The sequence below is a fragment of the Peromyscus californicus genome, unplaced genomic scaffold (genome assembly GCF_007827085.1).
Source record: "Peromyscus californicus insignis strain IS unplaced genomic scaffold, ASM782708v3 Scaffold_22__1_contigs__length_63687245, whole genome shotgun sequence".
Classification (NCBI taxonomy): Eukaryota; Metazoa; Chordata; class Mammalia; order Rodentia; family Cricetidae; genus Peromyscus; species Peromyscus californicus.
The window spans coordinates 45,217,408-45,244,730 of record NW_026294525.1 but is presented as its reverse complement, the minus strand read 5'-3'; the positions used below and the strand labels follow the sequence as shown (position 1 = coordinate 45,244,730).

General features: G+C 42.4%; 1 protein-coding gene across 1 annotated transcript in view; it reads left to right on the top strand.

Moving 5' to 3' along the window:
- Positions 1 to 624: 624 nt before the first annotated feature.
- The window catches only part of Slc35f1 (solute carrier family 35 member F1), a 415,476-nt gene continuing 388,777 nt past the window's right edge, over positions 625 to 27,323 (top strand). The window contains exon 1 of the mRNA XM_052751337.1: positions 625 to 1,257. Within this exon, the coding sequence (XP_052607297.1) occupies positions 1,085 to 1,257 (173 nt within the window). The 5' untranslated portion in view covers positions 625 to 1,084. The remainder of the gene's footprint in view (positions 1,258 to 27,323) is intronic.

Genomic DNA, 27,323 nt, shown 5'->3' with positions numbered 1-27,323 from the left:
CTCTTACAATGCCCAGGGAGTAGTCTTCATGAGTAGTCTTGCCCCAGAATTTAAGAAACTAACTAGGATCTCTGTTATTTTCAGAAGTGCTTTTAGAGTCCGCTGGCTTCCCTTTCCAAGGCTCCATCGCCTAAACAGAGACGTTTTGGGGTGGCTTGTTTTGCTTTTCCCAATTCCCAGAATGCATTTTTGGCGAGAAACTGTTTTTTTCCCCATTTCCTGCAGGTCCATTCTGATGAGAGTAGTTGCAATATTTAGGATGTTCAGTTTGGGTTTGTAACCTGGACCAACAGCGGTCTCGTCATGCCGCTGCCTGGGGCTGGTGGTGCTGGCCTCCGCAGAAGCAAGAGGAGTCCTCCCCAGTTTCAGAGGGAGAATCTACCCTGTGCTGCCCTAAAAAGACAAAACCACCCACCGCCTGCCACAACACCCTAGACCTAGGGCTTCTTTGGACTCCAGGAGGAGGGTTGGGGACACCAAGGCACTGCCGGAGCGCCCTCTGGCGACAGCAGAGCGCGCGCACCCCCGCCTCCCCGACCCCCTCCGCCAGCGCGGCGCCCCCGCCCGGCGCTCCAGGTTCCCTCTCGGTCTCTCACTCCGTGAGACACAGACGGCAGCTTTCTGAGCGAACCCGGCACCAGCTGAAGCAGCGCCACCGCAACTGCCAGCGCCAGGACAAGCCCTGGGCACCGGGACAGAAGGCGAAGCCTGGCAGCCGGGTTCCTCTCTCTGCACGGTCCTTGCAGTGGAGCCGGTAGCTCCGGGTTCCCTCCGACCCCCTTCGCTGCCACTTGGCGGGGTGTGCCAGGACTTGGGTCGCGGCTGGGGAAGAGCCCGGGCTGGAGGAAGCGGCGGCCCGCCGAGCGAGGGTGTGCAACCAGGACTGGATAGCAAGCCGAAGGCACTGCGCTGGGAGGCGGCGGCCGGAGCCGCGGGTGCCTCGCCGCTTCGCCGCTTCGCAGGCGGCACCGCCTCCCGGGCCGGGGCTGCTTGGCCGGGTTCTCTGCGTGTTCCCCGGGCCCGGAGCCCGCGCACTATGTGCCCCGCAGCGTTCTGATAGCCGCCCGCCACCGCCTCCGCCGCGATGATCCCCCCGGAACCTCCGCAGCCCCAGCTGCAGCCGCCACCGCCGCCGGCCCCGCCGAACCATGTGGTGACCACCATCGAGAACCTGCCAGCTGAAGGCAGCGGCGGCGGGAGCCTGTCCGCCTCCTCCCGGGCTGGCATGCGCCAGAGGATCCGCAAAGTGCTGAACAGGTGAGCACAGGCGCTCAGCGGGGACGCCGGGGACAGGCGCTGTGGGCGCCCAGCCCGAGGTCCCCTCGCCCGATCCGACGTCCCCGAGGTCCTTTGGGACTGGGTCCGGGCCAGGGGAGATCAGTGAGCCAGGGCGAGCTCTCCCTGCGCTCGCAGGGAGGCCGCGGCAGCTTTGTCCTGGCGCCGGGATACCCTGAGTGGCGGGGCTGCAGGCAGGTCCGGGAAGCCAGTTGGGGAGAGGCGGGGTTGTTCTACCTGCCCTGTGTGTGTTCACACTCACGTCTGGCATCCGCACGTTGGTTCACTTCCCTTTTCCACTCTTATCCCAGCTTTGCGCTCTGGGGACCCCCCCCTTGGACATGGCCTGGGCGGAGGCGGGAAGGCGCCGGGCTGTGGTGATGCTGTGGAAGTCACCAACCTCGCGCTGTCTTTCGCTCCGCCCTGGTGGCACCGACTCCCCTCCCCAGGGCCATAGGGTCGTGGTGAGGACCCCCCCTCCCCACCCCTCTGCCCCCAGACAGAAGGGGAAAACACTTCTGCTTGATGCTTGAGTCGCTGTGCAGACTCTTGGTGGCTTTGGAGCAAGGAAAAGAGGCTAGAGGCCTGGACCAGACCAGAACAAAGTGCAAAATACTGAGGGAAGGGTGTGAGAAGCAGGTGCCTGGTTACTGTACCCCGAAACTGAGCCGGAGGATCGCCCTGGCCTTCACTGCTGGAATCTGCGTAGTGGGTTATCAAGGAAGGACATGTTTTAGGATAAAGACTCTGTTCTCTTGAAAGTGGCATCTCCTATAATACCCTCACTCAAATGTGATGTGAAAGGGACTTTGGCCACTTAACTAACTTAAAATGATTGACGAGCTGATGGGGAAAATTCACCTAACCAGCTGTGTGAGTGTGTGCTTTTCAGTGCTTCTGCAGGGCAACCCATCCACTCGCGTTATTCTTACAGGTTTCTGTGTGGTACCGTTTTTGGTAGCAGAGATTCCCTGATGGACTCACATGGAACTGTTTGGGTCATAAAGCTCCACTGAGAGCATAAATATATGTTGAGAAATAACTTGAAAATATTTTTATTTGGAGAGTGTCGTTGCATACGATCCAAAAATTGCTTGTTAAAACCCAATGTTTATAGTAACTTATTTATAGATGTTTCTGTCTAATAACAAATAAAAATTTCACTCTTAAGTGAGACTTGAATTGGCAATAGAAAGTCAGTTTTACCTGGTCATTTGTAGCTTTGGCTAACACATCCTCAAATATCCCACTTAAAAGATGATTTTCAAAGGATGAAAAGAAAAAGAAATAGGGAAGAAGGTTTAGTACATATTATATGTCTACCCTGATCTTTATGAACACTTACAGTTTTTAAATCGCTAAGATTTTAAGCATAATATATTCTTAATTATGAAATTATTATTATTTTTTCTCACCGAAGTACGAAACACCGCTGCAATAGTGCATTTGTTATCATTGAGGTCATAGTGCTGTTCTGCACATATAATGAATCTTAATGTCCAGATTGATAAAGTTACAGAGGTAGGTTTGCAGGGACTTGGGCATTTATCATTCCTTTGCCTCTGCCTAGCCGCAGGGCTGTGGCACAACCGTTCATCTTCTCTGGTGTTGGGCTCTCCCTTTGTAGAACATTTAGTGACACCTGTCTCAATGCCCTATCATAGCATGATTTTGAGAATTAGATAAGACCGAAGGCAGGGGGTGGGGGAAATCACTTTGGAAAAGGGAACGTTCTAGGTATCATTTGTTCAGCCCAGTTGTGTTGCCCAAGACATGTCCATGAGAGCAACACAGGTCAAGAAGGTGAAGTAATGGCTTCACATCGCATTTTACTAAGCCCTATTTGATCTGCGGCTTGAGCGGCATTATTTCCTATGTAGAGAGGGGAAACTGAGATTCAGGTTGGGTTGATGACATTTTTTAATCTCAAAAATATGTGGAATTGGAACCCTAGGATTAAGTCATTTAGACCTAAATGAAAAACAGTTCTTGTTTGTCTCAAACTCTTCAAAGATTTCAAAATTTCATCTTTTATGTTATCACAAGTTTCCCTCATCCTTCAAAAGGTAAGGACACGTTATCCTTTTGAAAAAAGGACATCTTTAAGGAGACTGAAAACAGCAAGAAAATATTTTAAACATCGTAATGGACTCGTTTTGTTTGCACGATGGACTTGGCTTTTGTGCCGGGATTGCTTCAGCAAGAGGAGTAGAAGCTAGGCTCCCTCCTATGGAAAGAGCTTGAGCAGTGGAGGCTGGCAGTGCTGAGCCATAACTCTTCCTGTTGACCTATCATGGAGTGTAATGGCTATCAAGTCGGCTCATTGGGGCCCATTCATGAGCATCTTTGTTTATTGGTCAAAATCTCAAGATCGACTCCTTTTCTTTCTTTGCCTCTTTCCCCTCCCCTCTCTTCCTAATACTTCTGCTTCCTTCACCCACATTGCCTATCCATTCAGTGTTGTCTGAGGCTCCTTTTCAAGTATCCCTGGCATGCAGCAACTTAGCTTCTAAGAGAGATAGATCCATTCCAAACCCATGAGCTCCAGCCAACATAAGAGATACCTGTCCAGCATTTGGCATTAATATATAGAGTTGGCAGCATTCTGTTGCTGTGAGCTGGTCTAGCAGTCTCTTTGTTTCCTTACGAGGGAGCCGCTCTAGCCATCTCCTTGGGAATATTTCTGAGAGAGAGGCTGGGGAAATGGGGTGGGGAGTGTCAAACTGTATGATAAAGCAAGCCTAGTAAACTGTCTGTTCTTGGTCAGAGCTACCTGTCAGCCAGAGAAGGGAATGAAAACATATCAATTGTGTGTCTATACCCTGTCCACTCAGGGACAATTAAAGAGAGTTAAGATGCTAATTGATACTTAACTAATGGTACCTGCTCTCAGAAATCTTAGAATGAAAATATAATGTGAACAGTCAGTGAATATCCATCTTTCAGAATTGTGCATCAATTTCTTTCTTTAGTGGAGTACCATCTATTGACTTTAAACACCCACAGAGCTAGATTGCTGCATTTTATATGTGAGAATTAGGGCAGCTCACTGATGGTCTAGTCTCCTTCTGAATAGCAATTAGAATATCATATTATATAAGACTTTAGGGAAAGAGGAGGCACTGGATCATTCTTTTTTTTTTTTTTTTAACCAGTTAATAGTATGGGTCTCTACTCAAAATTACTTTTGAGAAAGGATACAAGAAATAGAAGATGATTCAAATTCTGGACAAATGATTACCCTTTGGTTTTAAAGATGCAAAATTATCCATTGATGTAGATAGATAAAGAAAAATTATGGCAAACTGTTTTTCACTTACTTTTTGTTTTTGTAGAACAACAGTATTTATTATCCTGCCAGAGACAAGCAAGATACAATAAATAGAAAATGCTTCAAGGTCAACAGTTGATAACCCTTCCACAGAAACTGCTGACCAAGTAGATTTCTTTGAAACATACAGGAGTAGGCACTAGTTATATATTAAAGTGCCAAAGAATTTCCTCTGAAACGATTAGTTAATAAAATGTCCCTTAAAATGATTGCTTTGTACATGTAAGATTTTATTGGACTTTTTCTACTTTGACATCATGAGTTTCCAGTTTTTGATCAATTTTCTTCTCAGTAAAACAGTTGTTGGGTTGTGTGGGGGTAATAAAGCTGTCACTGAGTTTCAAATCTTGTAGTAGAGATGTTTAATTATTAGATAGAAGTATTAGTGTTTTGGAACATCCATTCATTTGGAATTAGTTTTCAACTTAGATTTATTTTACTAATTTTCAAGCTTTGGATGCTTTTGAAAATTGTAAACCAAAGAACATTAAGGCAGAAGAATGCAAGAAAATTGGTAGAGAGCTTGCATGAGATCCATGCCAAACCTGAGAAGTTATGATGTAAGAGGGGTCAGTGTGGATACACAATATTTCTGTGTCACAAGGCAAGTAGAATGTTGTTAACTGATGGAATGGTTGCTGAGAAATAAGACTTTGCATAAATACTGTATTAGATCCAGCATGAAGACATGGTATAATGTAGATGATCCTTTCTTTTGAAGTTAGAAGGCTTTTTTGAGGTTCCACCTCAAGCTGCTTCTTTTTTTTTTTTTTTTTTTTTTTTTTAGTTTTTCAAGACAGGGTTTCTCTGTGTAGCTTTGCGCCTTTCCTGGAACTTGCTTTGAAGACCAGGCTGGCCTCGAACTCACAGAGATCCGCCTGGCTCTGCCTCCCGAGTGCTGGGATTAAAGGTGTGCGCCACCACCACCCGGCTCAAGCTGCTTCTTCTAACAGATGTAAAAAAAAAAAAAAAAAAGAGGAAGATCAACTCATAATGAGGATATCAGACAAAGAATATCCCAAATGGAACTGGGTGATTAAAAACAAACATTTGAAGGATCAGTAGTAAATAAAGGGTGTCTGAAGGATGTACTTATTTTTAAGTAAAAGGACAAATTAACTTTTAAAATGATCATCTAGGATTTTTGTATTTATGCACTGTACTTGGGTGAATGTTCAGTAAAGGAATATTTGGCTTGCCTTGGTAAATATGACGCATTTCCGTCCAAGTAATTAATGTGTAATCAGATAGACATGCATTTGCATAACTGTTCTTTGTTCACTTCGTCAAAATCTGGTAGCTCCATAGGGCCATCCAAATAGATACCTATTCCCACAATTCACTGCTGCAAGGTGTAGACACTACAGGTGATTGAGCTGGCCAACCAGGTAACTCTGAAGTTGCTTAATGCAAAGGCTACTATTTTTATTAGGTTGTTATCACCCTGAGTAAAATCCAGAACGTGAAAGTTTAACCTTTAGGTTTTAGTTGAGCACTTTTTGTTTGAGTTCAGGCTAATGAGCATTTACTGTACATTGTTCAAACACATTTTTTTTTATTGTACATCTAAAGGAGTTTGGCTAAGAAGTTAAACTCCACTTGACATATGGAAAAATCCATAAGTATTTGATGTTTCTTGACTGTCAAAAACATACATGAGTACATGTTCATTTGTCCTTTGCAATGACTATGTATCGGAAGGTGCATATATGACAAAGCAGTGTTTTGGGAGTGGAAGACCTCAAAATCTCATTGGGGGACTTGGCACACGTATTGCTATTGAGAGTGTAATGTTACAGTTCACTATCTGAATTGTCTTACATAATTCCCTACTGGATGCTCCCAAATTTCTAGATCCTGCGACCATATATAAGTTCTTCAATGCTGAGGTGTCTGCTTTCTGTTGCCATGATAAGTCACTTTGAGCAAAGGCAGCTTAGGAAAGAAGGAATTTATTTGGCTTACCTTTCCAGGTTACAATCCATCATTGAGAGAAGTCCTGGCATGGACTTAAGCAGAATCTGAGACAGAAACCATGGAGGAGCTCTGTTTTCCATCCCATTTATTGACTTACATTCAGTTAGCTGTCTTACACAGTCTGGGAGCACCTACGTAGGGATGATATTGCCCACAGTGGGCTAGGTCCTCCTGCATCAATTAGCAATCAAGACAATGTCCACAGAGATGCTCATGGGCCAGTCTGGCCTAGGCACTTCCTCAGCTGAGAATCCCTCTTACCAAATGACTCTAAATTGTGCCAAGTTGACAATAAAAAGTAACCAGGACAAATAGGCAATTCATATTAAACTTCTTGCCAGACATTTTGGACTTACACAGGGGCTACTTGAATGCTAAGAAGATTTTAGGAAAATATCAAGAAGGAGAGTAAAAATAAATACGCTTTAAAAATATTTTCTTATGAAAATATCTCATTTCATCAGTGTACACATGGGTGTAATTTGTTTATATACTATTATTTAGCATTTAAAGTAATTTTTGTGTCAAATTTAAATTCTAAACTTTCTCTCAAAAATATTTACTAGTGCATGATTTTACAAAAATGCCTTAAATATTATTTTGCAAGTTCTGACATTGTAATTCCTATTGTCTTCCACTTAGATTAATTAGGTGGAACTACTACAATGGAATAAACAATTTGTTTTATGTTACTAATTTTTTTTGTCATATCAGGGTGAGGGAGTGTGCATCCCGTTGTGCATATGTGTTGGTCAGAGGACAACTTGTGGGGAGTTGGTTCTCTCCTTCCAGTATGTGTGTCCTAGGGTCTAATTCAGGTTGTCAGTCTTGGCAGTGAGTCCCTTTACCCACTTTGACGCATCTTGAAGACCCTTACTAGATTAAAAAATAAACAAAAAGCCAAAACCAAGAAGTCAAATCATGCTTATTATACTCAGAGTTAGAGCGACAAAGCTACAATTTGTTGTCATCCTTGCTTCTGGGGTAACAGAGTAGTCTACCTGTTGATTAAGTCTTCTTCCATCATTCGTTGATTCATTTAGTCTATCATTGTCTCATGTAATGAGTACTTAGCTGGTTTCACTGTATATAGGACTTTGACAGAAGACCATGGTGAACACATACTAACAGACTATAGTGGGCTCTAGGTCATTGAAGAAGTGTCTGTTATTAACATAATCTTCCAAAGAGGCAATTTAAACGAAGTAGAAACAAACTTCCATCATTTCTCGAGACCAGATTTTAAATATATTTAGTTATTTTAAAATTTTTATGTGTGTGAGTGTTCTGTCTGCATGTTTGCATGTGTACCACTTAAGTTCCCACTGAGGCTGAAAGAGGGTGCTAGACCCCTTGGAACTGAAGTTTCAGACTGTTGTGAGCCACCAAATTGGTGCTGGGACTCGAACTAGGGTCTTTTGCAAGAACTGCAAGTGCTGTTAACCATTGAGCAATCTCTCCAGCCCCTCAGAATTAGATTTTTAAGGCGATCTAATAGAAAGTTCCTGCCAGTTAGTGTCCTTGCCCTTAGCTCTGAAAGACCATCCACACAGTCACCTGTAGTGCACACAGTGATCTTCAGGATAAAAATCTTTCTTGTTTCTGTTTCCTTTAGGACTTAAAAATAAAATAAGCAAAACAAGAGTAAGAATCAGCTGCTAATGTTCATGTGACTTCACCATATTAGGAGAAAAAGAACCAGTTTGAATTCCATCCTGCTGTTAAGTGAACCTATCAAAGGTCATTGCTATATAACTTAGGAAAAAGGAGTTCTCTAGCTGGGTGTGGTGGCACACCCCTGTAGTCCTATCACTGAGGTGGAGGCAGGAGAATTCTGAATCTGAGGCTAGCCTGGGTGTTCTAAGCTATGTAGTTCTTGGCTACATAGCTAGACCTTGTCTAAAACAAACAAACAAAGAAACAAACCAAATCTCCCCAAGCCCAACCCCGAACAACAGCTAGAGTTTTCTGAAAATATGAACATGCTGACAGTATACAGGCAACTCTGCTGGAGCTTGGCATATGTGTGTGTTGCAGATAGAAGAGAATTCAGATATGACAAGACCACGAGGGGTCAATGGGTGGAAGGACTGGATACTTTGGTACACAGCATGATGTAATTAAATGACACTATTTGAGCTAAAAATCAGCACTCATCTAGACAGTGGATCCAGTTCTTATGTTTTATACTATAAAACATACCTTTTACACCACAGAACATTATTACATTATGAGCCTTTCAACTGGTTGCTGCCATCCTTTTCTAGATGGGGAAATACACCTTGCTAACTAAGTGCTTTGTAAGACCACAGAGGAGGGAGAAAATGACAGGCTGGGCTCAAAGCAGGAGAGGCTAGGGATGGTATTTGCCCTTGGCATTGAAAGATAAGTAGGGTAGGAACATGCGTAAGAGCAGAGGGAGAGAAAGGATGACTTGTATGTGGAAGCCAAAGACCGGGGGAAGGTATGGAGTGTCCTGTTTGAAGACATTTCAGGATGAGAAGAATAAAGGGCATGGGAGTGAACTGGGACTAGAATTGTTGGGTGAGGTCCAGATACAAAAAGCCTAAGATGGTAAGATAGTAGTTAAGACATCACTTTATATTGTCGTCATCATCATCATCATCATCATGTTACTGAGTACAGAAACAAGCTCAGAAATACGTTTCAATATGATATTCTCGACACTTACCAGGTCAGAGGACAGGAAAGAAACTGGATCTGGGGTCCAGTTAGGAGACTGATGCAGCTATTTGCGGGGAAGGAGATGGACATCTACATGGAGTGGAAGCAGCTGGAATGGAGAAAAGGGTAGACTCTGGACCAGGTAAGGGAAATGATCAGGTAGTGCCCACCATGGTTGGATCTTAGTGAGTGTTTAGTACTGACTTACTCACACTTGATTTGAAAAGCTTTTACAGGGGTGTGAGTTCCTCACTAGGGCTGAAGGAATCTAGGATGCTGAGTGAGCTAGGTAAGCAGTCAGAAAAACACCTCCTACACAGAGCGTTGTCTATAGAGTAATGCTGGGCCCCAAACTGTGATCAGAACAGAAAGTAAGAGAGAGCATTCTGTAGCAGTTTGTTCGATAAAGCACTTTTTTGTTCTAAAATTTGTGGACATTGTCTTGTACCTATTTTTTTTTGGTATTTCACTTTTCCTATAATTAATTTTTATTGTCCTCTACAAATACATTGCCCACACTCAGAGTTGAAAACAACTCTAATTTTGCAATGGAAAGCCTTAGAAGTACAGCTCCCTGCTGGTTATCTAACTGGGAGTAACAATGAGTCTGGTATCTAGAAGTGTGTCTAATCACGAGTGAGTGGAGATTCTCACACTGAGCTTATCAGGTGTATGCCAGTCGTGGCCCTGTGAATCCATACCTATTAGCTGGTTATGTAGAGCATTATCATTTGGCTTTTAAATGTTCCTCAGAATCCATGTACTAAAGGTTTGTTCAATAGCATTTAGGGCTAGTGGAGGTTGGTAGAAGAGTGGAACAGAATGGAAGGCAGACAGGTCTTTGGAGACACGTCCCTGAATAGGATATTTCAACGAAATTTCTCTCTTCCCTTCTCTTTTGTTTCCCTCTTGCCATGAGGTAAGCAGCTTCATCTGACTGACCCCCTCCCCCATAATGTACTGCCACGTGATCATATAGTGATGGCCCTGAAACCAGGATCTAAAACATGTCTTTCCTTCTCATATGTTGTTTAGCTGAGTATTTTGTCACAAAGGCAGACATGTAGACAGTAGGGTAAACTGACAATTAATACATTAAGTATCAAGGCCATAGACAAATGGCTTGGGTAATAGTTGGGATTCCTGCCTGAAAGCCTCCTTACCCCCTGGAACATCAATTCTTACCTTTGGGTCTTGGCCACCACAGATATTAGATATCCTGCATTTCAGATATTTACATTATGATTCATAACAGTAGCAAAATTACAGTTATGAAGTAGCAATGAAATAATTTTATAGTTGGGTGCTGTGGGATAATGCTTGAATTTTTCAGGATCCCCATAAGATTACCAGCGCCCCCTATCAGCAGGAAGTAGCCTAGAACATTATGCTCACATTCCCAAATAATGGATTATGGATGTTTGTCTTTGTTTAGGTTGTTGGTTACAAATTGTTATTGGTCATAGTCAATATCTTTCTAAAAGAAGAAAGGGGGATATGATGTAGAAATATAGGATATAGGTATGATAGGATAAAAGAGTAGATTTTTGAATCTACTTTTAAAGAGCAACAACTTGCTTAAAATAGTTTACATTACTATGGATTTTAGTTTATTACAAATTTAAAGTTAATTTTGTTATATTGTATGTATATTTTTACTTTTGTTTAAGGTATTATGTTTGTACAGCTCATTTGAAATTGTAATGGATAAATCAGAAATACAGATTAATAATTAGTCTTCTATGATAGTCAAACTTATAGTCATATTAAGTTTTCTAGGTATACATAGATATAATTCAGTTAGGTAGGTAATCTTCAAACACTTCAAAGATCTACAGAATATGGCATTTAAAAACTTAGACTTTCTGGACAGTGAGACATGTCTGCTCCTGGCAGCACCAATTTACTTCAGAGAGAAAGATGATGGTGGAAGACACTCCATATGGAGTTTATCTTCTTCTTGGCAAAAATAGCCATTTGGGCAAGAAACTGTTCTTACCTGGACTGCTTGACAAAATGTTGTATCGACTGGACTTGCAGGACTCATAGAAAGGTGACCACCGAACTTTGCAAGGCGAGATGGTCCTTCAGGTTCCTGCTTTGCAGAAAAAACTGCCAGACATTCTACAGGACACAGAAAAAAGTGACTGAGAGACTCTAGGCCTGTAGGCTGAAGATGGATGCCCCAATGTTACAGAGGAACTTTAGGTGACTGTCCAGACAGCCAACTGTCTCCGTCATTCTAGATTTTTGGAAGTTGCTTACAGTGCTCTTCCTGTTTACTTAGGTAATATTATATCCTTCTGAGGTCTATAAGTAGTAGAAGACTAGAAAGTTATAATTTTCCTTAGTTATGATAAAAGATAAATTAGATATGAAACTTTAAACTCATAAATATAGGATAGATAGAATATTTTCTTTAATTTTACAAAATACAAATAGACTAGATATTGTAACTGTAATTCTTGTTTGTTATATGTAATTTTACTATGTTAAAGTTAAAACCTTCCTTTTTAATTAAACAGAAAAGGAGAAATGCTGTGGGAAAATGCTTTTGTATACTTATTTAATAAAATGCTGATTGGCCAGCAGCCAGGCAGGAAGTATAGACAGGATAAGCAGACAAGGAGAATTCTGGGAAGAGGAAGGCAGAGTCAGGAGATGCCAGCCTGCCATCCAGGGAGCAGCATGTAATGACACACAGGTAAAGCCACAGAACATGTGGTGACCAATAGATTAACAGAAATGGGCTGAGTTTAAGTGTAAAAGCTAGTCAGTAGTTAGCCTGAGCTAATGGCCAAGAAGTTTTAACTAATATAAACTTCTGTGTGTTTACTTGGGTCTGAGTGGCTGCAGGACTGCCAGGACACAGGACTGGGCAGGACACAGAAAAACTTTCAGCTACAGTTGAGGGGGTCACCACAGCATTAAGAATTATATGAAATGGTCGCAGCATTAGGAGGGTTGAGAACCACTGCCCTGGAAACTATCTGGAAGTGAGAAAGGGTAGGAGAGCAGCAGCTCGTTTCTGTAGAGCGGGCTGTAAGTGAAGAATACCACCTTACAAGATCTTACAGTTGAGGAGAGCAAGTCTTCGGTCAAAATAACAGAAGGTGGGTCAAGGTTACCTGGAGGCCCACATCTGTGCCTAGATCATTGATACCACTTCACCTTAAGTTCTGGAAAGCTCAGAGTAGATGCTAGTCAGTCATTCAGCAGGTAATTACTAAATCAAAGGAGAGGCATGATCTACACATTGGCTGTTCTTTGGGGCATCAAAGGACTCTACTCTTAGGGAGGCTAAATTCTAGTAGGTGGAGGCAGGAAATAACCACATCCCGATGATACCCAGGAATGCTAACATGAGGCATAGAATTGAAGTAGGGTGACATGACAAGAGCAGTAGTGGACTTTTAACATGGGTGGTCAAAGAGGTCTTTCTCTGATGACATGGACTCTAATCAGAATGACCAAAGGAACGAGTCACTGGAGGCGTAGAAGGAAGGATATTCTAGGTAGATTTGATGAGATGAACAAGTGTAATGAGCTTAACGAAAAGAAGACTGGAGTACAAGAATTGGGCCAGTGAGAAAAAGACAAGAGAAACAGGCAGTGCCATTTTTAAGTGGGATGGAGAACAAGTGAGAGATTCTGAACAGAATGGGTATTGGGTCAAGGTTGACAAAGTCATGTAGGCTGCTGTTGGAGAATGGATTGGAGGGGAAGGCATGCTGAGAGCTGTCGGGAGCTGAGCTGGGCAATGGTGATGGGGAGAAGTGGATACCTTTGGAATGATTTGCTTCAGGCAGTGGAGCCTTTCAGTTGGCTGAATGATCTTACAGGGTTGCTAAGGGGAAGGAATACCTAAAAATCCCAGCTTTGGGGACTTAAGCAATTCAGTGGGGATAGTGCCATCTTGACAGCAGAGAAAGACAGGTGGAGGAACATGGATAGGAAACCAGAGTTAACTTCTTCCAAGTTGAGTTAGGGATGTCTAGTGGGAATGCCAAATGAAAGCTGAAATTCTGGGCAGAAATGAGTACTTAGAACTTTGGATTTAGGAATCTTAGCCAGGTCTTCTTGGGGGTGATGTGTGGAAATAGGTAGAGAGGGGTCCTGAGAATGAACTGGAGAGAATACCAACTTTCAGAGTGAAAAGGAGGACCCAGCCAAGGTGAGAAAAGGAGTCAAAAGTAGGAAGCGGACTGGGGAGAGTATGATGTCCTCATACTAGGAAAAGGCATTTCCAGAGGAAGGCAGTAGGACATTCATTGTGATGAGACTTCATAAAGAGCAGGCAGAGACCTGACTAATGGTTTGGCAACACAGAAGACCCCAGGGGCTGTGTTTTATTTTTCTATTGCTTTGAAGAGACACCATGACCACAGTATCTCTTATAAAGGAAAATATTTAATTGGGGCTGGCTTACAGTTTCAGAGGTTTGGTTCATTGTCATCACAGCAGGGAACATGGAGGCATGCAGGCAGATATGATGCTGGAGAGGTAGCTAAGAGTACTGCATCTGGATCGGCAGACAGCATGAAGAGAGAGTACCACACTGGGCCTGGCTTGAGCATCTGAGACCTCAAAGCCCACCCCCCCAGTGACACACTTCCTCCAACAAAGCCACACCTACTCCAACAAGGCCACACCTCCTAATAGTGCCACTCTCTGTGGAGATAATTTTTATTCAAACTACTACAGACTGTGACAGTGCAGGATCAAAAGACTGATGCTGACAGAAACTTGGTTGGGTTGGTTGGGTAGAAGTGACAGAGTAGAACTGTTGAGAAGTTTTGCCTTTAAGAGGGGGGTACTTTCTATTGATGGGTCTTTGTGCTTGTGGCCATGGGTGCTGGAGAAGGAAACTCTAAGGCAAGGCATGAAGGCTGAGAAAAGTCTAGAAAAGGCCCAGGGAGGGCTAAGCCTGAGAAGAGGGAGCCCACTCTCCCAGGCTCAAGGGTGTGCTGGGAAATGCATGCACTGGAAAAAGCCCCTTCGGTAGATTTCGTGGTGGGAATGAAAGGCAGTTTCTGTCAGGTGGATTCTCTGCTGGGGAACTCCAAGGTGAAGATTTCAGTTGTGAATGGAAGGTGCCAGGTGCTGGGGGTAAAGGGTGTAGGATGTTTGTGCAGAGAGAAGTGGGAGAGTGGGAAAGGAAACAGACTAAAATGTTATGTGTAAATGTGACATTTGTGGTTGGGATGATGTGCGTGCGTGCGTGCGTGCGTGTGTGTGTGTGTGTGTGTGTGTGTGTGTGTGTGTGTGTGTGTGTGTGTATGTGTGTGTGGTAGGCCTAACGAAGGCACTATTATTTAGAATCTGCCTTGAAAGAAAGAGAATTTACCCGAGTCAGAACCCAAGTAAATTCAGGCATAAAGTGGGGGCACTGAGTGACCTTAACAGGGGGAGATCCTGATTTAAATTTGAGAGTGGGAGAGAGAAGAGGAAAGTAAAGGAATTAATAGGGTCACTCGAAGGTTGGTGCCCAGACCGCTGTGCCCCCCTGAGAAGGAGATATCTTTTCTCTCAGGCAAGTGACAGCTTGTGGGGGGCTTCAATTTTCTCAGGGGTAAGCCAGTTAAAATAATTCTGGCTCATTTCTCATTGGATGTTTGGGGTTTTAAAATGAAATAACACCAGGGAGAGGGTTTGGAAAGCTGCCAAGTACTCCACAGTGGTGATCCCGGTCCCAGACTTAAAAAGGAACGCCTGAGTTCTTGTAGCTGTGCTCTGTCACCAAGGCTGTGCTACATGGTGACCTGGCCCTTCAGCACATACAGCCATGACTCTGCCCCCTTGGTATGCCTGAGCGTTGTCAGTCTGAAGGGAAATCACCTACTTATGAACACGGCAAGGCACTAGTCTGTTTATATCAGATGATGATGATGATGATGATGATGATGATGATTGTTATTATTAATTTCTTTTGGCAAATACATTTTTTCTTCCTTTTTAAAAAGAAAACCTCTCCCGGGAGCCTTTCATGTGGCACCAGGCATACGGTATGCTGTCTGCTGTCAGAGCCGGGGCTTTGGCTGCGCCTCTGGTTTGCACAGGAGGGTTTGACAGGCTTCAGGAAGGGGTTAGTACCTCTTGAACCCAGCGGGTTTCCCACTGAGGGAAGGCCTAAAGGGAGTGGGCTGCCCAAGACAGAGCAGGCTCTGAGGGGAAGGGACGGAGCTGCTTTAATATGCTAATGAGGGAAGCCCAGATGCGGGGCGATCACTGCAGCTCTTTGTGAGACGCTCTGGCTGGCTGCAGCCTCTGTCCCCGCGTGGAGGCCGCTGCGGGCCGGGGAAACACTGCGTTCTCTGAGCTACTCTCTCCCCTCCGCAGTCCTCCCTGGCAGAGCATCCCGTGGGCGGGCTACGGCTGTGGACCCCGCGAGGACCAGAGCATGGGCATTGGGGCATGCAGGATTGCAGCGCAATGGTTGGTTCTGGACAGTGCGGGGGTGCCATGAACAGGAAGGATGTTTGTGGCCTCACAGGAGGGGCTCTTTGCCCTCGAAAACTGCCAAGCGTGGCCAGTGGCGTTGTGTTTAAGCTGAAAGGGTTTGAGGGTGCAAGTCAGCGTTTACCAGTGGGTTGAGTCAGTAGCTTCTCGTGAAGCAACCAGTCAAGCAGCACCATCCCAGTGAGCTCTGGGGGGAAAACACATGCTTTGGTTATTTTTCCCGGGATAGAAAGGGTTTTGAGTACCCACCAGGAAGAAGGGGCCAGTGAAGGTGTCTTGAAGTAGTGTCTGCATGGCAAGAACTTGGGATGTCCAAGACTGGGTTTAAACAGTGAGTCATTACCAGCCACCCCTAACTGCTGCCGCCAGATTTCACCATAACATCCATCCGGGATGATATTATCTCTGGAAGTATGAGTTCCCAGATGAGATACACAAGTGGAAACTATCAAGCCATAGTATCTTAACCTGTGTGTGTGTGTGTGTGTGTGTGTGTGTGTGTGTGTGTGTGTGTGTGTGTAGGACAGAGGTCAGAGGTCAATGTCAGCTGTCTTCCTCAGTTTTCCCCACCTTACTTTTCATTTAACAGTTTTGAGAATTACACAGGTAAGTGCTGTATTTACATCATTTCTAGCCCTCCAACTCTTTCTATATCCCTCACTCCCACGTCATGACCCATTAAAATATATGTGTGCCACTGAGTCCACTTAGTATCACCCATATGTACATGTATTTAGGGCTTGGACACCTATTAGGGGACTCATCCAAGGTGAAGACTGATTTTTCCCCTTCTTTCTCAAGAGTCGATGATTGCCCGAAGCTCTTCATCTAGGTGTAGGGCCTTGTGAAATTTCCCCATCTCTGTTGGCATATCAAGTGGTGATTTTACTATGCAGTAAATCATAGTAAGTGCAGGCCACTATAGTGTGGAGATTCCGCAGGTGCAGCTTCCACCAGTCATGTCCGGAAGACACTATCTTGAAGCAGGCAACCTGGTCCATGGAAGCTTTCCACCTCCTCCTTCTTCCACGATGCTCTCTGAGCTCTTAGGTGTAGGGTTGCACCGTCAATGTAGCAAGTTGGTTTAGGAACTCCATGACTACTTATTCTCTGCATTTTGACCAGTTGAGGCTCTGTAGTAGTCTCCATCTATTGCAAAATGAGGCTTCTGTGATGAGGGGTTAGAGCTGTAATTACTGTGGGTACAGGGATAACTATTTAGATTATGTTGTTTTAGGAAAATGGCAGTATATTTTCTCCTCTAGAGTCTCTGACTTCTCCAGCCATCAGTAGTTGGCTAGTTTACAGTACCGAAAATGAAGCCTATACTTTGAGCAAGCCTTATGGCCAGCTAGACACCTGTTGATGATCGCCAAGATGTAAGTGCCACTATTGCACCATTAGGAACATCTTGCCAGGCCAGTCATTGCTATGGTTTGTAAACATTACTGCTGGGTAGGGATACCGGCTTCTTTTCTCCCTTAGAAGCTTGCATAAGCACCTTTGGACACTCTTAAGAGTCCTCACAGAGGAGGTTTCTAGGTCAGTTCCAGTTTCATCCCTCTAAGTCCTGTGTGCAAAGTTTATGGAGTCTTTAGCAACAGGGTCTTACTTTCAAGCTCTGGGAGGCAATCAAATGAAATGTCAGTAGTCTATATTGTTTGGGGAGTCTCTCGGACGCCCTGATCAACAACTTGAAGGGAAGTATCTCATGTCTGGCATTGGGGTTTTGTTAGGTAATCTTTGGCTCTTGAGGGGAGCATTATCATCCCGTGTGGTATAATTCTACTTAAAATTTTTATATATGCACACGTGTATGTATTATATATAGTCTCTATACACTTAAAATATATAATTTTTAAAATTACATATACACATACAAACACATTATGTATGTGTTTTAAGTAAGCTTATAAAATAATGTTTCCCTGTGGCTTTTTCAAACACCAAGAGTGTTATTTATCTCTTCTTTCTCCCCCTCCCTTTTGGCTAGCCTCCCTCCCCACTTAGACTATGTGCCCTATTTTTTTGAGACACAATATCTCTATGAATGCAGCTAGCCCCAGGGGTCCTCTGCCCTCACTACCTGGGATTACTGGTGTTCATTGCAGTGCCTGGCTTTCTTCCGTGGGTCCTGGGGATTGGACTCAGGTACTTATGTTCCTTATAAGCTGTAGGTCTTTCCCTTTTTGTCTTCTTTCTACGTTTCCCTTTTGAATTCTTCTGGGGATATTAAAATAGTTATGTAAACACTGTGTGCTGTATACTATTTCCCAAATAATACCTACTGGATGCTATTTATAATGGGTCTTTGCTTGTCAACATCTCTCTCTCTCTCTCTCTCTCTCTCTCTCTCTCTCTCTCTCTCTCTCTGTGTCTTGCTCTGCTTTTTCTGTCTCTCATATGGCCCACACTCAAAGGCAGACAGGTGGTTTTCTATGTAGAGTAATTTGTCCTTCTTATTTGATGCTAACACCCAAATCTTCTAAACCTTCCTCACACCCAGGTTAAGTTCAGAGTTAGTTTTAAAAGAATGTTTTATTTTCAATGTGTTTTTTTTTGTGTGTGTTTTGGAACCACATCTATGAACATAAAAATATTGAGTGTGGGCCATATGAAAGACAGAAAAAGCAGAAAAACATTACCATCATACTAGCTCTAACTAATCTATAAAACTGCCCCCCCCCCCCGCCCCCCCAAGCTGTTTCCTTCTCTGAGTACGGTGGTTTGGCTTTAAACCCTTTCTGTCCTTTTCCTTTGATTGTAGCAGGTGGAATGATGAAAATTTATGTTTTCCAGGCAACATTCTTATCTTTTGAAAATTAAAATGCTTCTTCTGCTTTCCTTGATGCTTTCTCTTATTTCCCATTGCTAATGGGATACATGGCTTTCCCTAGTTAAAGCTGAGTCCTACCACGCCTAAAAATGTATAAGCCTGTTTGCCCTCATTTTAGATAATTGATTGCTTTCAACTCCAATGCTGACAAATGGACTCAATTATTTCCTGTGTGAGCAAACCTTTTGTAGACGCACAGTTAGTTGCAACTTGAGAATATATCTTCCAGAATGACAGAAGAAAAGTATCATGTGATATTAGATATTAGAGCAAAGGGTATCACATTGCTCTTAGTGGGGTATCATGTTGCTCTATATATTTTTGGAGAAAGCAGCAATTATGAAAAGTGTGTATATAAATAGGCATAAAGGTTCAATGGACCAGGGTACTGGGCTTTCAACATGTTAGGCAGGTTCTTAAACTTCTTGTGCTAGCAACCATTTTGCAGTTGGGAAATTTTTCCGAGACCCAGGTTTATAGGTATCTAAAGTATATACCAAATCCTACTGATAACAAACCACAAAAAAAACTTATTTTAAAACAATTCTTTGATATACATGTAATTTTTACATGTGTTAAAGATTAAAGCAAATTTGCATACTAATGAGATGGATGCACTTGTTTATTCTTACATAAAGAATTAAATCTTGGCTGATTATTAGATGCTGTAGGCCATAGAACATCATCAAAAAATAATGAAAAAAGAGGCCATGACTTTGAAAAAGAGCAAGGAGGTATATATGGGAGGAAAGGCAAGTGAGTGTGTGTGTGTGTGTGAACAATGTAATTATATTATGATCTCAAAAATAAAACAATTACAAAACTTTGCAATTCATAGCCTACAATAGTCTTGATTATGAGCCAGTCTTTTTCAAACTGTGGTGGTTGGTGCTTTATGGTGTGACAGCAAACACATTGCAAAGTGCACATTTGTGTATTCAGAACCAAAATACCACAGTGAAGTTGCTGGATGCAACACTGGCAAGTTTCCAGAAACACCTGATTCATTATGCATTTGGTTTTGAGTAGTTAATATTTAGTTATTGCATATTAAGAAACCTCTTATTGTTTCCAATATTTTTGCTACTTCCATATTTAGTCGTACAACCCCTCAGTGCAGTTGTGACCCACAGTTTAAGAAACTGTGTCTTAAACTATGGATTGAGTGAACTAAGATGACAACCACTCAAGTAACCTCGTTTGGCTTCAACATTTTGGGCATCAGAGCAGTGCCAGATGTGGCTAACTGCAGATGTTTTTCCTTTCCTCTTTCCAGTCACTGTTGTATCACCAAAGCATGATTTTCATCCCAGTATGGAGTGACAGACATTTGCTTTATATTATTAGAACGATCTCTTTATTTCAGAAAGAGTTATGAAGTCATTTGGCTTACATACTTGATGTCATTTGTATTGCCTCTATGCGGGGTTGAACGAAGCAGTTTCGATAGCTGCTGTAAGCAATAAGCCTAGAAATGTTGGGTGCTGACTCAGCATGAGCCTGTCTGCAGGAGAAGATGATTAACTTCAGGAGAAGCTGGCGTCAGCAAGAAGAAATAACAGCCATGCATTCAAAGAAATATGAAGTATTTACATGTGACATTTCAGGAGCCATCTCATGGAGGGAAACCTAGCTATGCTAGGAGCAAATAAGTGTATTCTTTCCCCTCTAATACTGGCATTAGAAAGTTTATTACCTAAAAATCTCTTACCCAGTCTCTTATCCAATACATTCATCTCACCTGAGATGGCTGATAAAAGCCAACTATTCCACAGACTCCTTGGCCAAGAAATTGTCCTTGGTCTTGGGATAGGCAAGGATTCAGGTTGACCTGAACATATTGAAGGGATCTTATTTCTGAAGATAGAGGAATAAGCATCCCTTCTTTTTGTTGAGAGTGATAAAGGAAACAGATCTCCTGCTACTCGCTATTATAGAAGGCCACCTTATGTCTGTGAAAGAAACCCAAGGACATTTTAGGATGTCACTGATGCTAAGGATAGAGGAGTAGAGAGATGTTACGTGCCTTGACTGTCATATCATGTGCTTGAAGCTTGCCTTGTGTCCTGGCTTTCAGTATGTGGGATAATTAATATCTCTTTAAAGCTAATTTGAGTTGAGACCTACAATGTTATTTCTCTATTTATTTAAAGATTTCTTTATGTAGTATAGATTGGCCTCAACTAGCAATCCTCCTGCCTCCTGAGTGCTGGAATCACAGGTACCAAGACCATTTGAGTTAGGATCTACTTAGCTTTCAACTGTAAGCATCGCTAACTGTTGTGCCTCTTTCATTGTCCTTGAATCTGAAGACCTCCTTTGGATACCATTCAGACCTTTCCTTTTCCTTCAGTCTGGATGCCTCAGCCAAAAGAGAACAGGAGCAGAATGATGATGTGGATGGTCCGGTCCAGTCTGTTCTGTAGACGGGTGGTTTGCCCAAGATGTTCCACTGTGGGTAGATTCTTGTGACTGGGAGATGCCATAGAAATGCATTCTAGTCTGTAGCATCTGAGAAAATCTATAGCTAGTCTGAATTTAGAAAGTTTTATGGAGGCTATTAGAATACTATCTCATCCATTTATTCATTTGATAAGCATTTATTCTGAGCTTTCTTTATATGAGGCTGGTACAAGCCAGGGGTATATGAAAGGATTCAGACAATACAAAGGGAGCCCAAGAAAACATCAAATAAAAAGACTGGGGAAAGCATCTGGTAGCTTAAAAATTAGAGACAGAAGAAGGTATGAGCAGAATAAATGGAGAGTATGTTTTTGTGAGTGGGCGGGGGGGTGCTGAGGGTTACATGAAGTGTTTTATGTAGAAGCAACATGTCAGAATCCTGAGTAGATGAAGTCTTGTTCTACTCAGGAAAATAAAAATAGGTTCAGTAGCCTACATCTGTGCATGAGAGGGAGTGGCCAGAGGCTGGAGGCACAGGTTGGGACCAGGTCATGCAGGGCTTTAAAACTGTTGTATGTTCTTTGCCCTGAGTGCTGAGCAGTGCTGGAGACTCTAAATAGAAAGGTAATATGTCAATAAGATCTAGGTGTCTGCAGTCTAAACGACGAATTTTAGTAGAGCAAGGCTGATTGCAAGTGTTGCAGGTAGGCAACAGTTTTGGAAGAGAAATGCGGAGCTCTGAGGGCCTTTGAATTCCTTTTCTCTGGAAGCATGGTCTTTGTTTGTAATTATCACACAAGACGAAGTCCTTTGAGCCAGGTCTGATGGTGGTCAACATTTGAGTTTTGCTTACTGTAGCAACCTTATGACTCTCAGCAAATTATCTTAAACCTTCTAACACTTTTTGTTTCATCATCTGTGAAATTAGAATAAGGACACCTACCTCATAAGGAGATTGAAAGGGATTAAATAAGATAGTTTTAATTCTTGGCACCAGGCCCGAAATACATTAGCCGTTATAATTATTAATGTTCTTGAGAGTAATATACAGCTTTGGAAGAGGCCCAAGAATAATGACAGAAGAGCTTCCCTGTTCTTTCATAGTCTGGGAGTTGAGATTCAGTTGGAAGCGTCGAGACAAGTGTTAACTGTGGTGCCATCAGGTTTTGTATGGAAGCAAGACTTGGAATTATTGTGTTGGCAACACATTTCTAACCTTCGCTCCCGAAAGAAGAAGTATAAATCAGAGGAAAACATGGTAAATAGAAGATATGCCTATTTTGGGGTGACAAGAAGGGCTGTTGACTTCACAGGACAGGCTGAAAAGCTGTATATCTGGGAGACAGATGCTGGGAGCAGGGGCTACCAAGAGTGCTAAGATTTCACTGTAGTGTGAACATTCAGCAGAGATGCACCTGGAAATCCTAGATGAATGCAGGTGCATTCTTTTAAGGTAAGGATATTTCTCTCTCTCTCTCTTTTTCTCCCCCACCTCTCTTTAAAATCACTTGCAGTAGTACCTGCCAGATGGTAGATACTGCAGTCAACAATACTGCACAAATAAATGGTTGGATGCACACGTGATGGGGAGATGGGTCAGGATTTCTTCCTGGGGCACAGACACTTGTTGGGTAGGGTCCCCTCCATTTACTGCCTACAAAGCAGCCCTTGTGTTTTCTCTTGCAGCCGTTAGACAAACTAATGAGAGAAGCTAATCGATAGCTGGTGAACTGATTCATGGAAATAGATTTCTTAGGCCACAGTTTGAAAGAAAAGCCCGGATTCTTTCCTTGGGCTGCCTGAGCTATTTTTAGTGAGCAGATGTTGCAGCTTTCACAAAACCTTTGGCAGGGTTTCCTTCTACCTCATTTCACCCCAAATATGTAACGTTGATCACTTCCATTCCCCAAACATGCTACTTTGTGAATGTTTTCTGAGTAGACCAGGGCATTGTGGGAAAGAGTAGTTAAGAAAAAAAAATGAATTGCTTAGCATATTCGTATTCAACCTGACCTCATAGTAAATGGATGATAAACAAGAGTGAACAGAGAAGTAATGTTGAGAGCGTGAGTGGAGGGAGAAGATGGCTGGGAACGCCGCTCCTGGCTGAACATGGAAGGAATTTCTCTGCATTCTCAGCAACACTGTGCAGCTTTTGGATTCCTCAGTGTGAATCAATTTCTATACCCAGAGCCCGGGAGTATAATTTTAGCTGCTAATACCTATTAGTTACAGAAGGGCCAATCAGTTTTCTTTGTGCGTTGCTTATAAACAAGTAAATCTCTAGATCAATTGATGGAAACACAGCAACTTAGTGTTTTGAAAAAAAAAACAACAAAGAAAAGAAATGGTCCTTAGACAATATCATCATTTATACAGTTCTGAGATGAGAACTATACCACCAGAACGGTTATTTCCAATGAAAACAAACCATGTATTAGGTTTATGTTAGAAGTTGGTAACACGTTAGGTCAGTTAGCTTTTTCACTGTTCCTATGGTCCAGTGTGAAATGTTAGTCTTAGGATTTGGGTAAAGAAAGCTTGGATGTTTTACATGGTCTGCAGTTATGGATCATGTTCCGACCTGTCCTGCAAAGGGGTTGGGGTAAAGGTACATAGTTAGGATGTTCTTATTAGTCAGGGTTCTCCAGAAAAAACAGAATCACCAGGATCCATTTTTATATAAATAATACACAATTTTATGAATGTAACACATATGGACATAGATACATATTCAAACATACACATGTAAACACACATACACAAAGATCTAGTTTTAGAAGCTGGGTTGTATTGTGGATTGGAGCTAGCAAGTCTGCAATTTGTAGTTGAGGTTAAATCTGCATGCTGGAACTCAAGCACAGTTTCTAAGTTATAATTTAGACTTTTGAAGTCTTCAATGATTGGATGAGACTCAACCACTTCATTAAGGTAATCTGTTCAAGTTAATTAATTTTAAATGTTAATCACATCTATGCCATACCTACATAGCAAAATTTACTATGAGATTTGCTTGACCAAACAATGAGGTGCTAAGGCCTAGAGCTACACTGACACAGAAAATTAAGCTACACAGTGACGATAATAGTAATAACGATGTCAACTCTCAGACTCTATTGGAATTACCATGCATATACAGGTAACTGCCAAAACCTTTGCATGGACTAACTTCTTTGATCTTCGCAAGCCTTCGTTTTCATTTTCAAGATGAAGACACTGAGTCGGAGAGGTCTGCTCAATAAGCCAAACTTGCATAGGTCTTGAGTGGCATGTCCAGAACTTGAACCTATTTGGTTCTAAGCCAGTGTTTTTGTATAGCATTGTATCGAGTAGATGCTAATCATTACCACTTTATTTTCTCCATATGTTAGAAGCCTCTCTCAAGCCTGAGAGAAAAAAACATGCCATTCATTGACTGACTTTTGTTTTCCAGACATCCAAGGTCAGGGGATTCAAGGATTAAAAGGACACAGTTGTTATAGATCTTGCCTCTACTTCTTTCCTTTAGGTGTGATTCTGCAGGCAGAGGAGCACTCTCTGTGAAGAAGGCAGCATTCAACAAGTGCATGAGAAAGGTGTTTTATTCTTCTCAGCCTTAGTGCAATTCTAGCACGTGACTTTGGCCTTGTTTGAGCTATGTTAACCCTAGGTCTAAGACCTGTAGTCCTATGTTTGGTACTACATGGGCTTAGGTCTAAGTTTAGTTTGGAAGCCAGGATATCACAATGGAAGGCATGCTAAAACAGATGGAGTTGGGGGGGTGATGTAACACTATCACTCCCTTTACTATTTTTGCCATTCTGTGCAGACACCCTGCTAGGAGGGAATGAATACACCTATGACTGAACTTGGCTGTGACAGTTTCACATTTTTCAAATGGTTAGAAGTAGCCTGAAACCATTTTGTAGGAATATTGCTTTTGGTAGTGTAGGATGGTTGAAAGGATAGCTTTAAATTATTTAGAATTTAAATACACATTTAAAAGATTTTTCCTCTGACTCAAAGCACAGGACCTTAGAGGACTTCTTCCATAAACCTTAACATTACATTAGCTTCCCAGTAGGTGCTTAAAGAGCAAAAGTTGTCTGAAGGCAGGTAATGGTTCTAACTAATGTTCCTATCACATTGTCCTTTCTAACTTTTGATCAAAATGATCTCAAAATACAATTGCTTATGGCAATTTACGTTCCTACTGGAGTGGGGAGGACAGAGCCTGGCCTGCTCTTCCTGGCTCCCTACAGTTCCTGGCACAGCTTTCTATCATCATGAGTGAGGGGAAAGTGTTTTTGAGGAAGTGAATGAGTCTGAGTCATAGAGTGAAACAATCCATTGTATGTAGTAGCACTTGAAGTCTTCCAGGGTAATTCTCTGCAGGACTGTGCACAGGGCAAGGTCAAGGGTCAGACACTCCTTTTACTCTTTGACCTTTTAGGTCTATACCCTCAAATATGAAATGGGGATTGAATTAGTGTCTACCCCACGGAGATGCTATGAGAGCATATTTTTAATCCCTAGCCCATTGTTTAGCATTTAAAACATTACCTATTATGCCTATTGTTGTTTGGTGGATCTTGATACTGGGATTTCACCAGGACCTATTTAAACTAAGCAAGGACTTGCTTTAATTTCATTTAAAATTGTGCTCCTATTATATATCAGAACTTAGATCTATTCTTGCTGGTATTGCAAAAGTGGAAACATGTCTTTTAGAAAACAGGTTGCTTTTTTTTGTTTTTGTTAAAATCACATTAATATGTATCTCCTGAAAGCTGTTACAAGAAATGAAGATAATAGTGTGTGGGTGGAAGTTGCCTAAGGATCCCCGTTTCGGGCATGACAAAGCTGTTGCTGACTCATCTTGATGATTCCCCAAAGACAGTTTTCAATTTGCTCCATCTATTTTTACCGTGAACACGGCCCGTTTCTCTCTATGCTATGTTCATGGTCGACTAACGGTACAAACTGTGTCACGTCCATTCTCTTACAGCTTTGTTACTTCATGTGCTGTTTGACGATTTTCATATTCGAAATGCATCCAAGCACTCATAGACATTCCTCCACTCCTCATACAGATTTTAACTCATTGTATGAGGTAGAGGAAGGTAGAGTAGAATGTGTCTAGAGTTCTTCGAATTCACTCTGAACTTCTAGAGACAGTAGGATTGTAACCGCCCACAGAGAAGTCTCTAGCCCTTCTCATACAATACCAGGAAGGCGCTGCAGCCAGTGATTGTTGCTACTTGTTTTTGTTGCCTGATTGATTGATTAGAGTGCTGGGAACCAAACCCAGGGCCTTTTGCATACTAGACAAATATTCTACCATCAAGCTACATTCCCAGTCTTTGGCATTTTGAGACAGTCTAGTCTCCCTATGTAGTGTAGCATGACTTCCAAGTTACAAGTCTCCCTTTTCTGACTCCTGAATGCCAGGATTACAGGCATGGGCTTGACATCTGGCTTCTACTGTTCATTTGCAACTATGGATAAAGGGATATCTCTAGATGGGAAAATACTATATCATTTTTCACTGTTGTTACCTAGTACACAGCTACAGTTTGGATGTTTCCATCCCTTCAGAATTGACTTATAACTTAATCTTCAAGGTGAATATTAGGAGGTGAGATCTTTGAAAGGTGATTAGACCATAAGGACTCCACTCTCATCAGTGGATCCATATACTTGTGCAAGAGAGCCGCCAGGTCTTTCCATCTCTTCTGCTTTGTGTGGACTTAACATTTGTCCCCTTTGCTTTCTCTTTATGTGAAGATAGGCATGAAAGTGACATTCTGGAAACAAAGCACAATGCTCACATTCTCTCAGCAAGGAATCTGATGAAGCCTTGATCTTGGGCTCCTTACCCCAGAACTGTGTGAAAGCATTTCTGTTTTTCATTGATTGTAGTATCAGGAACAAACAAACATTTCATTTTTAAACTCTTATTATCTCTATTTACCAAAGGGGAAAACCAAGGCACACAAAGATTAAGATAATTAAGTAATAGAGATTTGAACTCAAACAGTTTTGTTATGGAAGTCTATATTCTGAACCATTACACCATTCCTGGGAAGATGGCAAGAAAGAGAGGACCTTTTTCAGACTCTGTGATCAGTACTGTATTGTGTGTGTGTGTGTGTGTGTGTGTGTGTGTGTGTGTGTGTGTGTGTGTGTGTCTATATTGACTTTCTTGTAAAATCCAAGATGAAAATACTGGATGAACCAAATTTCAGACATTGACACTTCCTTTGGGGAATACCATGATATCCAAGTCATTTATCTCTAAACACTAAATTTCTGGTATAATTTTATGCAGGCTGATTCGAGTCAGCTTTCAGGAAATGACAAGACCATGTTGGAGCT